This window comes from Nerophis lumbriciformis, linkage group LG33 (genome assembly GCF_033978685.3).
Source record: "Nerophis lumbriciformis linkage group LG33, RoL_Nlum_v2.1, whole genome shotgun sequence".
NCBI classification, from domain to species: Eukaryota; Metazoa; Chordata; class Actinopteri; order Syngnathiformes; family Syngnathidae; genus Nerophis; species Nerophis lumbriciformis.
The window spans coordinates 16,218,667-16,235,921 of NC_084580.2; the positions used below are offsets into that span (position 1 = coordinate 16,218,667).

The following is a 17,255-nucleotide window of genomic DNA, read 5'->3' on the forward strand; positions in this document are numbered from 1 at the left end:
TTTCCTTTAATGCCAAACAAACACATACCAATCGTTGGTTAGAAGGCGATCGCCGAATTCGTCCTCGCTTTCTCCCGTGTCGCTGTCTGTCGTGTCGTTTTCGTCGTTTTCGCTTGCATACGGTTCAAACCGATATGGCTCAATAGCTTCAGTTTCTTCTTCAATTTCGTTTTCGCTACCTGCCTCCACACTACAACCATCCGTTTCAATACATTCGTAATCTGTTGAATCGCTTAAGCCGCTGAAATCCGAGTCTGAATCCGAGCTAATGTCGCTATAGCTTGCTGTTCTTTCCGCCATGTTTAAAACAGTACACATGTTCGAGATAAACTTCAACCAACAAATATTTCATGATTCCTCACGAGGAAACCTTACAGTGTATTAAATCCATAAACTGCTACAAAATTGAGTAGATGGCGAGTTATTGTGATGGAGAAAAATCCCAGATTTTTACCAAGTTTCCTAGGAGATTTCACATATTCTGAAATGCAAATGTTGAAGCTCCTCCGTGACTACAAATAATCACTATTGGCCTTGAAAAAAAAACATCGGTTACTGTATGTCACTCATAAAATATGCATAATTGGAACATGGGCTAATCAGACTTTTGTCAAAGACAATACATTAATTGCGAGGAAATGGGCCACTGAAGCAAAAAAAGAGTAGAATACTGCCGAGTTCAGATGTAAGCTATGATTCAATTTCCTTTATTTAACCATTGAGATTAAAATGTCTTTTTCAAGAGCGACATGACAAAGAGGGCGGCACAAACAAAGTTACAATAAAAATTAGAACAAGACAATACCACGGAACAACAGCAGTCATACCACAACAGGTCAAAAATTATTTAAAAACGATTAAGTAATAACTCAATTTAAAAGATAAATGTGTACCCTCAAAGGTTAGATGCATGAATGTAGCAATAAATGAAATAAAAAACAGCTCAACCAATTAGCTACCAGCAGTGGTTTATGTCACTCATATGTAGGGATGTATACCGAGTACCGGTATTTTTTGGTACAGGTTCCTAATTAGGTCGGTGCATGAGGATCGTAAAGATTTTGGAGTAACAATGTTGCTATTGGTATTTTTTGTTCCAGCTTATTTTTTAACTATGACACGCTGTCAACATTCAGTTCAGCTATTCAGAGAAATCAGCTTTGAATAATGACAAATAAGGGAGCAGAACCACACAAAATCTCAGTAAAACTAAAATAATGTAATAGAAGTAGAAGTAGAAGAGAAAGTCAAACACAAACACAAATAAACGGACATTGAAAGAGTAAAGAAACCACATTTTGGGGATAATATTAGATGACAAAGTGAACTAAAAATCTCAATTAAAAATATAAAAAAAGTAAGTGGCAAGAAATATGTCAATAATGAATAAATCAAAATATGTTCTGGACCAAAAATCACTCCATATTCTTTACTTATCACCACTGCTACCATATCTGAGTTATTGTGCAGAAACATGGGAAAATAAGTACAAAGGTACAATTATTCACTTAGCACGTAACAAAAAAGAAAGATCCTTTAGAACTCAGGTCGCCAACACGTCAATCAGTTAATTTTGTTGGCCAAACTGTTGTACTGAAACACTAGGGAGGCGTTGGAGAAGAACAAATCTTGTTTATTAGACTTCATCTTCATTAGCAAAACTGCTTTGTGTTTTATTTTGATATCAAAAAGTAAACACAATGTTTTGTTTACATTGTGTTTTTTTTTCATGTCACTTCAAAAATCATTCATGTGACATAATTTTGTTAATGTGTTATTGTGTATAGTTAATTCCTATACAACATAGTTCTGCTCAAACTCATAATGGATCTGTCCCGACATGATGTATATAACTTAAAAAAAAAAAAACCTCTCTATCAAAATGTAAAAATAGAGATACAAGCATCATTTAATGACAAATAGCTGACAAGTTGATGTTATTAAAGAATTTAAAAATAATAATATTTGTCTATAAATATATGGATAACGTTTATCTATAGTCTTTTTATTAGGCATTACAAATGACATGATGGTATTACCGTATTTTCCGCACTATAAGGCGCATCGGATTATAAGGCGCACCTTCAATGAATGGCATATTTCAAAACTTTGTTCATATATAAGGCGCACCGGATTATAAGGCGCACCTATGTCAACAAAACAGTCAGATAGGTCAGTCAAACTTTATTAATAGATAACAAACCAGCGTTCTGACAACTCTGTTCACTCCCAAAATGAATAAACAGCTGATTTACTCGTGTTACGTAAATCAAACGTGCAATCACAATATAGTAACACGTGAAATAGTGCAGAGCAATAACAATATATCAATAACTCAACGTTGCTCAAACGTTAATGTCACACAACACAACACACTAAATAAAAATGTAAAGCTCACTTTATGAAGTTATAGCTCATTCACAAATCCCTCGAATTCTTCCTCTTCAGTGTCCGAATTAAACAGTTGAGCGAATACGGCATCCAACATGGCCGGCTCCGTCTCGTCGAAGTCGTCATTAATGGAGTCAGTGTCGTTGCCGTTTATTAGTTCAGTGACAATTCCTGCCTTCCTGAAAGCTCGGACCACAGATGAGACTGAATCAGCCCAGGCATTTACGATCCACTGGCAGATAGTGGCGTATGTCGTCTGGCGCTGTCTCCCTGTCTTGGTGAACGTCACGTGTGTTCGCCTTCTGTCATCCACTGTTCCCACGCAGTTAGCAGTCTAGCTTCGAATGCCCTGTTGACACCAATATCTAGCGGCTGGAGGTCTTTTGTCAATCCACCCGGAATGACGGCGAGTATTGAATTAAGCGCGTAAGCGTGTCTCTTAATGTGATGTTATGAGCTAGCAAATATAACAACTACACTACCCAGCATGCAACGATAGTGACGAGCATGCGCGGTAGCCCTGAGAAGCGTTGTTGTATGTGCTGGCAGTTAGAATGTGGTTATGAGCACGCTGTGAGTAAACGTTGAGAACTCAGTTAACACGCCTCGTCTGCATTATTTATAATTAGACAGACAACACACTTAATAGGAGCCATTTTGGGGTCTTTACATAAACACACAAATGGAAATGAAACGTCACATATCCCAGCATGCACCGCGCGCTTCTTCTTCTTCTACGGGGAAAAAAGATGGCGGCTGTTTACCGTAGTTGCGAGACCGAAACTTTATGAAAATTAATATTAATATTAACCCATATATAAGGCGCACCGGATTATAAGGCGCACTGTCAGCTTTTGAGAAAATTTGTGGTTTTTAGGTGCGCCTTATAGTGCGGAAAATACGGTACGTTCACACCCCAACACTGCTTTATAGGGCTGCGAATCTTTGGGTGTCCCACGATTCGATTCAATATCGATTCTTGGGGTCACGATTCGATTATAAATCGATTTTTTTGTTTTCGATTCAACCCGATTCTCGATTCAAAAACGATATTTTCCCGATTCAAAAGGATTCTCTATTCATTCAATACACAGGATTTCAGCAGGATCTACCCCAGTCTGCTGACATGCAAGCAGAGTAGTAGATTTTTGTAAAAAGCTTTTATAATTGTAAAGGACAATGTTTTATCAACTGATTGTAATAATGTAAATTTGTTTTAACTATTAAATGAACCAAAAATATGACTTATTTTATTTTTGTGTAAAATATTGGACACAGTGTGTTGTCAAGCTTATGAGATGCGATGCAAGTGTAAGCCACTGTGACACTAGTGGTCTTTTTAATTGTATTTTTTTATTTTTTTTTATAAATGTCTAATGATAATGGTAATGAGGGATTTTTAATCACTGCTATGTTGAAATTGTTACTAATATTGATACGGTTGTGGATAATATTCATTTTTGTTTCACTACTTTTGGTTTGTTCTGTGTCGTTTATGTGTCTCCTCCAGAGGTGGGTAGTAACGTGCTACATTTACTCCGTTACATCTACTTGAGTAACTTTTGGGATAAATTGTACTTCTAAGAGTAGTTTTAATGCAACATACTTTTACTTTTACTTGAGTATATTTATAGAGAAGAAACGCTACTTTTACTCCGCTACTTTTATCTACATTCAGCTCGCTACTCGCTACTAATTTTTATCGATCTGTTAATGCACGCTTTGTTTGTTTTGGTCTGTCAGACAGACCTTCATAGTGTTTCAACAAATACAGTCACTGGTGACGTTCACTCCGTTCCACCAATCAGATGCAGTCACTGGTGACGTTGGACCAATCAAACAGAGCCAGGGGTCACATGACCTGACTTAAACAAGTTGAAAAACGTATTCGGGTGTTACCATTTAGTGGTCAATTGTACGGAATATGTACTGTACTGTGCAATCTACTAATACAAGTTCCAATCAATCAAAAGTGTGAAGGAAAAAAGACCATTTTTTATTTCAACCGTACACCCCGTCAAAAGCCTAAAGACTGACTGCACAGTTCCTGTTTTCACAATAAAAGTGCCGCTCCATCGCGCCTGCGCTTTCAAAATAAGAGTCTCCGAAAGCCTGCGCAAACAAGCTAGCAAGCTACGGAGTTTGCCGCCAATGTATTTCTTGTAAAGTGTATAAAAACGAATATGGAAGCTGGACATATAAGATGCCAAAAACCAACCACTTTCATGTGGTATTGGACAGAAAGAAGGAACTTTTTTTCTCCTCCATTTGAAAACGTGGACGTTTGTCATCACTACTGTCTGATTACAATCAATGCAAGTCATCAGAATCAGGTAATACACCAACTTATATTCTTGTCTTCATGAAAGAAAGGAATCTATATGTGTTAAACATGCATGTATATTCATTAAAACACTATTAACATGTAAACAAAAATGGCAAAAAAAATAAATATAAATTATATACTGTATATATCAATGTATATATATATATATATTTATATATATATATATATATATATATATATATATATATGATATGTGTGTGTATGTTACTCATCAGTTACTCAGTACTTGAGTAGTTTTTTTACAACATACTTTTTACTTTTACTCAAGTAAATATTTGGGTGACTACTCCTTACTTTTACTTGAGTAATAAATCTCTAAAGTAACAGTACTCTTACTTGAGTACAATTTCTGGCTACTCTACCCACCTCTGGTCTCCTCTCAATGCTCTGTTTATTGCAGTTCTGAGTGTTGCTGGGTCGGGTTTGGTTTTCGGAACTGGATTGCATTGTTATGGTATTGTTGTGTATTGTTTTGTTGGATTGATTAATAAAAATACAAAAATTAAATTAAATTAAAAAAAATGTTTTTTAAATAAAATCGATTTTTGAAAAATGAGAATCGATACTGAATCGTACAACGTGAGAACGGCGATTTGAATTCGAATCTATTTTTTCCCACACCCCTACTGCTTTACTTAATCAGTAATCATGATTTCAATATTGATAACAATAATCTTAATTATTACTTTGGCCATAATTGGCATCCCCTAGATCTCCTGCCTCGAAAGAAAATAATGTTCGCCTTGGTGCACTTCTAACTTGCCTTGGTGCCCTAAAATATGAGCCCTCCTTTAAGGCAACACTTGCCTTGACCTTAAAAAGTTCAAACTGGAGGCCTGGTAATACAAATATAAACTGGAAATACTTGTTTTTACCAATGAAAATGTAATCATACACAAAAGCTTAAATACAGTAGTCCTCCATTATGATTCTCGTCAAAAGCCGTTTGAGGCACACAGTAGATGGAATGGGAAGAACAGTTTGACATGACCCCATACGATGAGAAAGCCTATAAAACTAGCAGATGAAGTGGGACTTGAGTTTCGATGAAACAACTGAGACGAAAAACCTTGGGTGCAGAATTCCACTGACGGCGTCTAGACACAGAAACTCTCTCTATTCACTTTAGTAAGTGTTTGAAGCGCCTCTTCAGTTAAAAAAAAAAAAAAGCAAAGCAGCCGAGGGTAAGTGTAATGTCTCAATAGTGGTGGTATAGATCTGTCAAAGTGTACTCCAGACGTACTTTCACAAGTGTCTGTTAACAGAAAGGAATCAGATGTTGTTTTTTGCACCCAAAGTCATTTAGTCTTGGGGTGTGAGGAGACACCAAATAAATCCTAGTGAATGGAGGATCACTAAAAGGTAAAGCCATAATCATTTGCTGACTTGTCAAACACCCAGCTATACAATGCCAAGCATTTATTACAAACCCTCTCTCCATAAAAGCAAATAGGCTCATGAACAGGGCAGCAGTGTGTGTGTGTGTTTGTGTGTGTGTGTAGCTAGTAAAAACATGTAGAAGAAACAAGTGGACAAATTGTAAAAAAAACGGAAAAAAACTGAGCGCTCTGTTTCAGCTGGGGCCTACTGGGAAGACGAGGGGAGAACAGCAAAGACACCTTGCATATTTATTCAAAGAGAGCGTATTAATTTATTTATTTGGCGGGCCGTCTGTCTGCACTAGAGACTTGTTTCATCAACTTGTGTGTGCGTGTGTTGTCAATTTCACAGGGAAGACACGAGATCAGCAATTTCTCAGAGAGACAATACCCCTCCGGCGGCGTGTGTTGCAGAGAATAAAGCCCCCTGTGGTCTAACTATCTGTGGAGATCCAGTACAGGAACCGCACGAAAACTTTTCCACAATGCTTAAGACTGTCACAGAGGTATTACATCCACATGCGTATGAATATTTCAATGTTGTGGCTGCGGCTTGTTAGTATGTATCTCTTATTCGACTTAATAAGGTAAGCTATACTGTATATTAGACACAGATGATGCAGTGCAGTGGTACATCCCTGAATGTATTTACTGTTCAATTGTGTTAAGTCCAGTGACGTGCGGTGAGGTTGATGGCTGGTGAGGCACTGACTTCATCACAGTCAGATTTACAAACATATGAACCCTAAAGAGTACCTTATTCACCATTTGATTGGCAGCAGTTAACAGGTTATGTTTAAAAGCTCATACCAGCATTCTTCCCTGCTTGGCACTCAGCATCTAGGCTTGGAATTGGGGGTTAAATCACCAAAAATGATTCCCGGGCGCGGCGCCGCTGCTGCCCACTGCTCCCCTCACCTCCCAGGGGGTGAACAAGGGGATGGGTGAAATGCAGATGACAAATTTCATTACACCTAGTGTGTGTGTGACAATCATTGGTACTTTAACTTAACTTTAACTTTACACATACAAACTGTAGCACACAAAAAAGCACATTTAATAAAAATAACGTTATTATGGTCTTACCTTTACTTATAAATTAAGTCCATGCGCCGCAACTAAAGCCCTCACTTAAACTTTCCACGTGCAAGATTGAATCTATTTAAAAAAGTGTAACCGAGGGTTTATAAATGTCGCCTATACTGTATGAAACTACAAAATAACAAACACGGAGGCTCCAGTTTACACGAGGACCACTTTATGTACCTTCTTTCAAAAACCTCCGCAACGTGTCATTACTTCCGCTCTTAGCGCCTTCAAAATAAGAGCTCAAGGCATATACTGTATAACAGCGCATAACAGGAACTTAACATCACAAAGAGGAAAGCCCATGAAAATAGGTTACAAAAGTTATTTAATAAGAAGCCAAAAAGTGCAAAAACAATAATGTTCGTGTTGGAGGAGTTGTGAATTAGATACACCTGCAGTCTGCAGGTGTACCTAATGTTGTGGCCCTGCAGTCATTCACAACTCCTCCAACACGAACATTATTGTTTTTGCACTTTTTGGCTTCTTATGAAATAACATTTTTAAATAGATTCAATCTTGCACGTGGAAAGTTTAAGTGTGGGCTTTAGTTGATATAACAATTATACGGCGGAGGTGCAGGAGGCGGGATTACTGGAGCCTCAGCCAGTGCGTCTTTTGCAGCCGTTTTATGATCGCTCAGCACAAGAAATACGTTACACACATACAGTTGTTGACAAAATACACTGTATATTATATACCTCAGCTAACTAAACTATGGAATTGTATAATATAGTTCATATAGCAATACGGTCTCACTGCACAGTAGGCCAGCAGTTAGCCGAGTCCGGAATCCATGTTGAGGCACTGAGTGACGTGCCTCAACTGGCTGCTGTTCACCGCACCGTCTCTTCTCAGTATTTGAACGGCAAATGTGAAAATTCAGCGATTTTGAATAAAAATAATCTAAAACTGGTGAAGTTAAATGGAAAATAACGTTATAGTATAATCACTGGATACATATAACAATTTAATTAATTTTTTTTCTTTTTACATTTTTTTTCTTTCCATGATGGCAGGTGAGGCCCCATAAAAATATTTTTTTGCAAACCAGTAATTATAGTCTGCAAATTATGTGTTGTTGTTGAGTGTCGGTGCTGTCTAGAGCTCAACACAGTAACTGTGTAATACGGTAGGGTTAGGGTTATTATTTTTTTTCTTTCCATGATGGCAGGTGAGGCCGCGCCTCACCTGCCTCTAGTGACTGCACGTCACTGGTTAAGTCCTACCTGTGACAGTAGTCTTTTCCGAGGATGCGATCTCCTGACGGGTCGATAGGTGATGGGAGCAGGTTGAGACAGGAAGCCAAGGACTGACTGGAGTCTTCTCTAGAAACTGCGCACACAAAAAGATGCATATTATGACTCTCATGACAACTTAATCTGTTCTACAGTTTAACTAAAACATTTATTAACCCGTGTGCAACCCCTGGGCCCAAAAGACTTGAGAAATTGTTAACTTTGAAGATTAGCAGTCTGAAGGCTAACATTTTTTTAAATAAAATTGCATTGTGTTTTTGATTGCAACATTGTTAGCATAGGATGTAAACATAAAGTATACACATTTTCTCTTAAAAACGTTATTAGCTCCATTGATCCCATCATAACTGCTATTTTTTTAAACAGGCTGTAATCCTGGTGTATCACTATGCTTTTTCCATGAAAACCAAATGAATTTCGTTTTTGCCCATTGAAAAACAAGAACATGTTTTTTTTGGTGTAATTGCACCCCTTAACCACTAGATGGCTATTGGATACTAGAGCAGTGTTTTTCAACCACTGTGCCGCGGCACACTAGTGTGCCGTGAGATACAGTCTGGTGTGCCGTGGGAGATTATGTAATTTCACCTATTTGGATTAAAAATATTTTTTGACAACCAGTAATTATAATCTGCAAATGATGTGGCGTTGTTGTGTGTCGGTGCTGTCCAGAGCTCGGCAGCGTAACCGTGTAATACTCTTCCATATCAGTAGGTGGCAGCACGTAGCTAATCGCTTTGTAGATGTAGGAAACAGCAGGAGGCAGTGTGCAGGTAAAAAGGTGTCTAATGCTTAAACCAAAAATAAACAAAAGGTGAGTGCCCCTAAGAAAAGGCATTGAAGCTTAGGTAAGGCTATGCAGAACGAAACTAAAACTGAACTGGCTACAAAGTAAACAAAAACAGAATGCTGGACGACAGCAAAGACTTACTGTGGAGCAAAGACGGCGTCCACAATGTACATCCGAACATGACATGACAATCAACAATGTCCCCACAAAGAAGGATACAAACTAGGGATGTCCGATAATGGCTTCTTTGTCGTTATCCGATATTCCGATATTGTCCAACTCTTTAATTACCGATACCAACCGATACCGATATCAACCGATACTGATATATACAGTCGTGTAATTAACAAATTAGTATGCCTCATTTGGACAACCAGGTATGGTGAAAATAAGGTCCTTTTTAAAAAATAAAATAAAATAAAACAAGATAAATAAATTAAAAACATTTTCTTGAATAAAAAAAGAAGGTAAATCAATATAAAAACAGTTATATAAAAACTAGTAATTAATGAAAATGAGTAAAATTAACTGTTAAAGGTTAGTACTATTAGTGGACCAGCAGCACGCACAATCATGTGTGCTTACGGACTGTATCCCTTGCAGACTGTATTGATATATATTGATATATAATGTAGGAACCAGAATATTAATAACAGAAAGAAACAACCCTTTTGTGTGAATGAGTGTAAATGGGGAGGGAGGTTTTTGGGGTTGGTGCACTAATTGTAAGTGTATCTTGTGTTTTTTATGTTGATTTAATTAAAAAAACAACAACAAAAAAACATACCGATAATAAAAAAAACGATACCGATAATTTCCGATATTACATTTCAAAGCATTTATCGGCCGATAATATCGGCATATCGGACATCTCTAATAAAAACAACTGAAATATTATTGACTGCTAAAACAACCTGCTACAGGAAAATACCAAAAAAAGAAAAAAAGCCACCAAAATAGGAGTGCAAGACAAGAACTAAAACACTACACACAGGAAAACGGCAAACAAGTCCAAATAAGTCAGGGTGTGATGTGACAGGTGGTGACAGTACACCTACTTTGAGACAATAATCTATATTGATGCATGGTTGGTTATGGTTTAAAGTCATATCCAACAATTGCAACAACAACTTTTTACTGTTAACTGAGTTTCGTTTTTTAATGATTTCTGTTGGTGGTGTGCCTCCGGATTTTTTCAACGCAAAAAATGTGCCTTTTGTCATGTCTGTGTAATCATGTTTTGTCTTAGTCATGTTTTGTTTAGTTATTGGACTTTTTAGTTTCTGGCTTTTCACTCCCTTGTCTTGTTTCCATGATTACCCATTAGTTTCACCTGTTCCACGTTTGGACTCATTGTGCACTCTTGTTTGTCACCATAGCAACCCATTAGTTTTCACCTGTCACGTCACGCACCTGTTTCATGTTTTGAGTCACGCACCTGTTTTCGTTAATCATGTCTGTAGTATTTAAGTTCATTGTTTTTCAGTTTGTCTTTCTGGTGACATCCCCACATTTATGCTCTGCACATTTCTGACTCTTTTTTCATGTCCATCGTTCACGCTGCTCCTTTTTGTCCATGCCAAGTAAGTTTTGTTTATTATTGCCCCAGTTAGTGTTTTTTGTTGTTCATAGTTTTTGCCTTTGTGCAAGTGTTTGGTTTCATAGTTTGTTCTCCGCCATTGTGCGCGCCTTTTGTTTACTTCCTTGTTCTGTATTTATAGTGTTTAAATAAAAATGTACCTTCATTCCCGTCTCGCCCGAGCCAACTTTCCGTTGCCTTCGAGAAAAACTAAACCCCAGGACCAAGTCTTGACACCTTTGCTCAAAAAAGGTTGAAAATCACTGTGCTAGTGTACTGTATCGAAATCAATGTTGTTATGAATTATTGACCTATTCGACCTCAAATATTCCACACTGCAAATTATTTTTTAAACTATTGCATATTTTACATTTCTCTATAATAAAAAAAAAAGCAGTTGTTATGTTTTTATAAAAAGGCCATTATCACAAAAAAAACATAATTAAAATAAACTTTACATCTATAGATAGATCCGAAGTTGAAGTAGAATAGCCTTCCCAAAGTCCTGACTTAAATGTGTGTGGACAATGCTGAAGAAACAAGTCCATGTCAGAAAACCAACAAATTTAGCTGAACTGCACCAATTTTGTCAAGAGGAGTGGTCAAAAATTCAACCAGAAGCTTGCCAGAAGCTTGTGGATGGCTACCAAAAGCGCCTTTTGCAGTGAAACTTGCCAAGGGACATGTAAGCAAATATTAACATTGCTGTATGTATACTTTTGACCCAGCAGATTTGCTCACATTTTCAGTAGACCCATAATAAATTCATAAAAGAACCAAACTTATGTTCTCCAATCACTCTATCACAAAAAAATAAGAGTTGTAGAAATGATTGGAAACTCAAGACAGCCATGACATTATGTTCTTTACAAGTGTATGTAGACTTTTGAGCACGACTATATATATATATAAATTCACTGTGGACATTTGTGGTTTCTTCCCTAGAGGAAGTTTTTTTTCTTCCCCCTGTCTCCAAATGCTTGCTCATGAGGGCTTGAATTGGTTGACCTTGAAGGGGAACATTATCACAATTTCAGAAGGGTTAAAACCATTAAAAATCAGTTCCCAGTGGCTTATTTTATTTTTCGAAGTTCTTTTCAAAATTTTACCCATCACGCAATATCCCTAAAAAAAGCTTCAAAGTGCCTGATTTTAACCATCGTTATATACACCCGTCCATTTTCCTGTGACGTCACACAGTGAAGCCAACACAAACAAACATGGCGGAAAGAACAGCAAGCTATAGCGACATTAGCTCGGATTCAGACTCGGATTTCAGCGGCTTAAGCGATTCAACAGATTACGCATGTATTGAAACGGATGGTTGTAGTGTGGAGGCAGGTAGCGAAAACGAAATTGAAGAAGAAACTGAAGCTATTGAGCCATATCGGTTTAAACCGTATGCAAGCAAAACCGACGAAAACGACACGACAGCCAGCGACACGGGAGAAAGCGAGGACGAATTCGGCGATCGCCTTCTAACCAACGATTGGTATGTGTTTGTTTGGCATTAAAGGAAACTAACAACTATGAACTAGGTTTACAGCATATGAAATACATTTGGCAACAACATGCACTTTGAGAGTGCAGACAGCCCAGTTTTCATCAATGAATATATTCTGTAGACATACCCTCATCCGCTCTCTTTTCCTGAAAGCTGATCTGTCCAGTCCAGTTGGAAATGCATCTGCTTTGAGTGTCGCAGGATATCCACACATTCTTGCCATCTCTGTCGTAGCATAGCTTTCGTCGGTAAAGTGTGCGGAACAAACGTCCAATTTCTTGCCACTTTCGCATCTTTGGGCCACTGGTGCAACTTGAATCCGTCCCTGTTCGTGTTGTTACACCCTCCGACAACACACCGACGAGGCATGATGTCTCCAAGGTACAGAAAACAGTCGAAAAAACGGAAAATAACAGAGCTGATTTGACTCTGTGTTTGAGAAAATGGCGGATTGCTTCCCGGTGTGACGTCTCGCTCCGAGAGCAAATAATAGAAAGGCGTTTAATTCGCCAAAATTCACCCATTTAGAGTTCGGAAATCGGTTAAAAAAATATATGGTCTTTTTTCTGCAACATCAAGGTATATATTGACGCTTACATAGGTCTGGTGATAATGTTCCCCTTTAATGTATGAAGAGCATGGTTCTAGACATCCTACATGCGTGTGTAAAGTACCTTGAGATTCTTCTTCTGTTGTTGACATACTTGACTTTTGAGTAACATTTTGACATTTTTAACAGCCTTAATGTGTAAAAAAAAACTACAAACGTTAACCCCTATAATATTACTCGGTTACACCACCGCTCTTAACTTAAGTAGCGAAGGGTATAATAAAATCACCTTACAGTGTCACAGAAGTACAGGCACTAGAGATGCGCGGATAGGCAATTATTTCATCCGCAACCGCATCACAAAAGTCGTCAACCATCCGCCATCACCCGAACCAACATTTTATCAAAACCACACCCGCCCGTTGTTATATATCTAATATAGACGATGCAAGGCATTAGTGAGGTTATAAAGCTTTTGCCTGTTAAAGAAAGGAGACTGATCCAATGGAGCAGAGACATTCAATGCGTGCCACGCATCTCTTGGCCACGCATTCGTGGCTAAGATATATTAATGCGTGGTAATATTATTTATCATTATTATAATATTATTGTCATTTCCATTAAGAAAGTGTTGACTATTGTTGCCAATGCCCTCAGATCAGGAGTGCGTTCCTCACACTTTGTGTGCGCAGTTGCAGCAAGCAGAACGAGGCTTTTAAGAAGTTAAAAAAATGTTTTAGAAAGACTAGGCCTATATTTTCGTTAGGTAAAAAAAAATTTCTGAATTTATTTCAATGAATATTAACTTGTTAACGTTATAATGCTCAAATGGGGACGAGGGCGGGGTGCACAGTGAAGCAGTGAACAATTTTGCGACAAAGATGAACCTTTATTGATTGATCTGCAGCCATGACAAAATATCAGACAATCTCCATTGTCAACGACAGGCAGGAAAATAAAGATAAACACATAGCCTATGTTGTAGGCATAGGCATAGGCTCATAAATTTTTAAGTTGAAATAAAAAAATAAATAAAACATGTGCCTCATAAGCCTTAGGCTGTCAATCACGCGCACAAACTTAAATTATACAATAACATATGTATGTCATCTCTATTTAAACAAAAATAAATTAAATAAATAATAATAACAAATTACCTGCAACTTATTGGCCAAGGCAAAAAGCTGAAGGGGGGAAATCAAACCCATCAGACTGCACTTTATCATCAAACTTGAATTATAATGAAAATAGACGGTCGCGACAAACAAAGCAGGCTAAATATCCTTACATTGTCGCCAATCGGAGATGCGCTTCACTTGAAAGCGAGGCCAAATAATTATTCACACATAGTAGTATATCTCGAATAGAAAAAACCCACAATAAACAATGCAATTGCCTTAATTCATTTGCATTGTAGTGCGCCCAAACAACACGTAACCATCAAAATTATTTAGCTGACCGAACTCAATATAGGTTGGACATGGGCTTATTTGGTATAGCCTATAGGTAACGTAGACTAATTCGTTTAACATATCCAACCGTATGTCTACTTACTTTTTTTTTTGTTAGCACTATGCAGGAATAAAATGGCATCTACAGTGCCAGGATTCATGCGAGAGCGCCTGGCCTCTAAAATGCGCCCTGCTGCGCTGAAGGAGCGCTCACTTGCGCCACTTGTTGCTGGGACGCGGTGCCTGATGAACAATTGACTGTTTCAAAGAGTGCTGCTCGTTTTTCGTATGTGGGTAACAACATTTAACTATGTATATATATTTCCGAATTGGTTCAACCGCCAACATCTATTTAAAATCTATTTTTACCCGCCCGACCCGCGGTTTATCCGCGGACTCCGTGGTTGTGTCCGCAAACCGCGCATTTTTAACAGGTACCTATTTTACCACTGAAAGACAGAACAATCATTAAAACAATAACAACCGCTAGTAGCCGATCATACAGCCAGGACGTCAGTCTCTACTTTGCATCTTTTACGCGGAGTACTCACAAAATTGCAACATCAGTGCTGCAACATTAGACCCGAAGTCCTGCAAGTTGCAGAATCAGCAAAGACACAAAACTCAAGTGTTTGTGATAAGCAGATTGATAATGCCATCTACCGTACGGAGTTGAAACGAGAAAAAACACAAACAGTCCCATCATAATGTGTTTGTGAGCGAGAACCAACAAGCCAAAAACGGACTCCAAATCTTTCTGTGGAGGTCCTAATTAGAGATGACCGATAATATCGGCCGATAAATGCATTAAAGTGTAATATCGGAAATGATCGGTATCGGTTTCAAAAAGTAAAATTGACTTTTTAAAACGCCGCTGTAAGGAACGGCACATATCAGGTAAAACACGGACGTTGCGTCTCCCAGTCAGCAGCCCCTCCCCTCTCCCCTCTCCCACACACAACACAGGAGTTGACAACTGCAGCGTAGCATAACAACAAAAAGAGTGTGTTGTTGCCGGTGCTGTAGCCGTGGCTAACAAGCGAGCACCCTCGGTGACTGACTAACGACACCATATCTATGGTTTGGGATTATTTTAAAGTGTGTCTGACGGATAAAAAAACTGGCAATTTGCAATGACTCCAACAAGTTAGTTATGCGAGGAGGAACCAAGACGTCTTCCTCTAATATGAGCAATTTGATCTCTCACCTCTTCAAGAATCATAAGGAGATACACGATGAATACAAGTGGAAGATGGATGAAAAGCAAACACCGAGAAAAAAAAGTAGTACCACACAGTTGTTGCTTAAAGACTCCGCCGAGAAAAAACTAAAACACAACAAAAAACACCCCAGGGCGAAAACCCACGTTGTGGTCAGGGACAACGCACACGGTGGAGTTTGGATGGCACACACTTTGCAGCTTGCAGTGAACGGAGCTGCCCTGTCTCAAAGCAGCATTTCAGAAGCTGGTAGGCCACTTCAAGCACTCACCACTAGCTTGCAGCACATTTGTGTTACTCATACAAATACGTTGATCCCAGTTTATAATTTCCTGTTATACAGTATGCCAGGCAGTCTTGCACTACAGGAGGACTATGTTATTGTTTACTTTATTACTCTAGTATACTCTGGACTGAAGCTGTGTGCCTTCATTGTTTTTGTAGCTGTTTTTTTTTAGGCATGTTAAAAAATAATAATAATAATGCAATTTGTGAAAGTCAAAGTATAGTATTTCCCATAGTTGTAGTGGGTATTAGGATTATCTCAAGGAGAGCATGTCCCAAATTCCAAGCTGCTGTTTTGCTGGCCCAATCACATAATATATGCGGCTTTTACACTCACGTAAGTGAATGCATTATGCTTGGTCAACAGCCATATAGGTCACACTGAGGGTGACCGTATAAACAACTTTAACACTGTTACAAATATGCGCCACACTGTGAACCCACACCAAACAAGAATGACAAACACATTTCGGGAAAACATCCGCACCGTAACACAACAGAACAAATACCCAGAAGCCCTTGCAGCGCTAACTCTTCCGGGACGCTACAATATACACCCCCGCTACCACCAACCCTCCTCAGGTATGTTTAAAAAAAAAAATGTAAAAAAATAACGCACTTTGTGAAAGTCAAAGTATAGTATTTCCCATAGTTGTAGTGGGTATTAGGATTATCTCAGGGAGAGCATGTCCCAAATTCCAAGCTGCTGTTTTGAGGCATGTTAAAAAAAATAATGCACTTTGTGACTTCAATAATAAATATGGCAGTACCATGTTGGGACTTTTTTCCATGACTTGAGTTGAAGTTGTTCTCTTATTTTGGAAAACCTTGTTACATTGTTTAATGCATCCAGCGGGGCATCACAACAAAATTAGGCATAATAATGTATTAATTCCACAACTGTATACTGTATATCGGTATCGGTTGGTATCGGAGTCGGTAACTACGAGTTGGACAATATTGGAGCCATTATCGGACATCTCTAGTCCTAATTGAATTGTGAGATAAATGAATGTAGGGGAAGCACTGCATACACTTGGCAGTAACACTGTACATTGTAAATGTGTGGTTAAAACCTTGCAACGAAGCCCACAATGCATCACTTCTACGGTTCTGTCTGTGCCTTCATATTCCCTTATCATCCAAGTGTCCCTATCTGATTGTGCCCAATACCAGGCACAGTTGGGGAAGGGGGAACACAGCCACTGACACCATTGGTTACAAATTGCAATAAAACTGCTTGCTCTTTAATAACAGACTCCAACAAGCCACCTGGGAGATGTGGTAGGGGGGGACAAGAAAGGAATGCACTATTGCACGTCTGTGGCGACTTGGGACGCCATGTGTGTATCTATAGTGTGTGTACTGTATATGCTGTATGCAGCAGCTTTGTGCGTCTGCTAGGCTCACCCGG

General features: G+C 38.5%; 1 protein-coding gene across 3 annotated transcripts in view; it reads right to left on the reverse strand.

Annotated features, from left to right (window-relative positions):
- Nucleotides 1–17,255, reverse strand: part of ccser1 (coiled-coil serine-rich protein 1) — a 397,790-nt gene that overhangs the window by 298,849 nt on the left and 81,686 nt on the right. For all 3 annotated transcript variants that reach the window (XM_061929002.1, XM_061929001.1, XM_061929003.2), the window contains exon 6: nt 8,433–8,538. In XM_061929002.1, the coding sequence (XP_061784986.1) occupies nt 8,433–8,538 (106 nt within the window). The remainder of the gene's footprint in view (nt 1–8,432; nt 8,539–17,255) is intronic.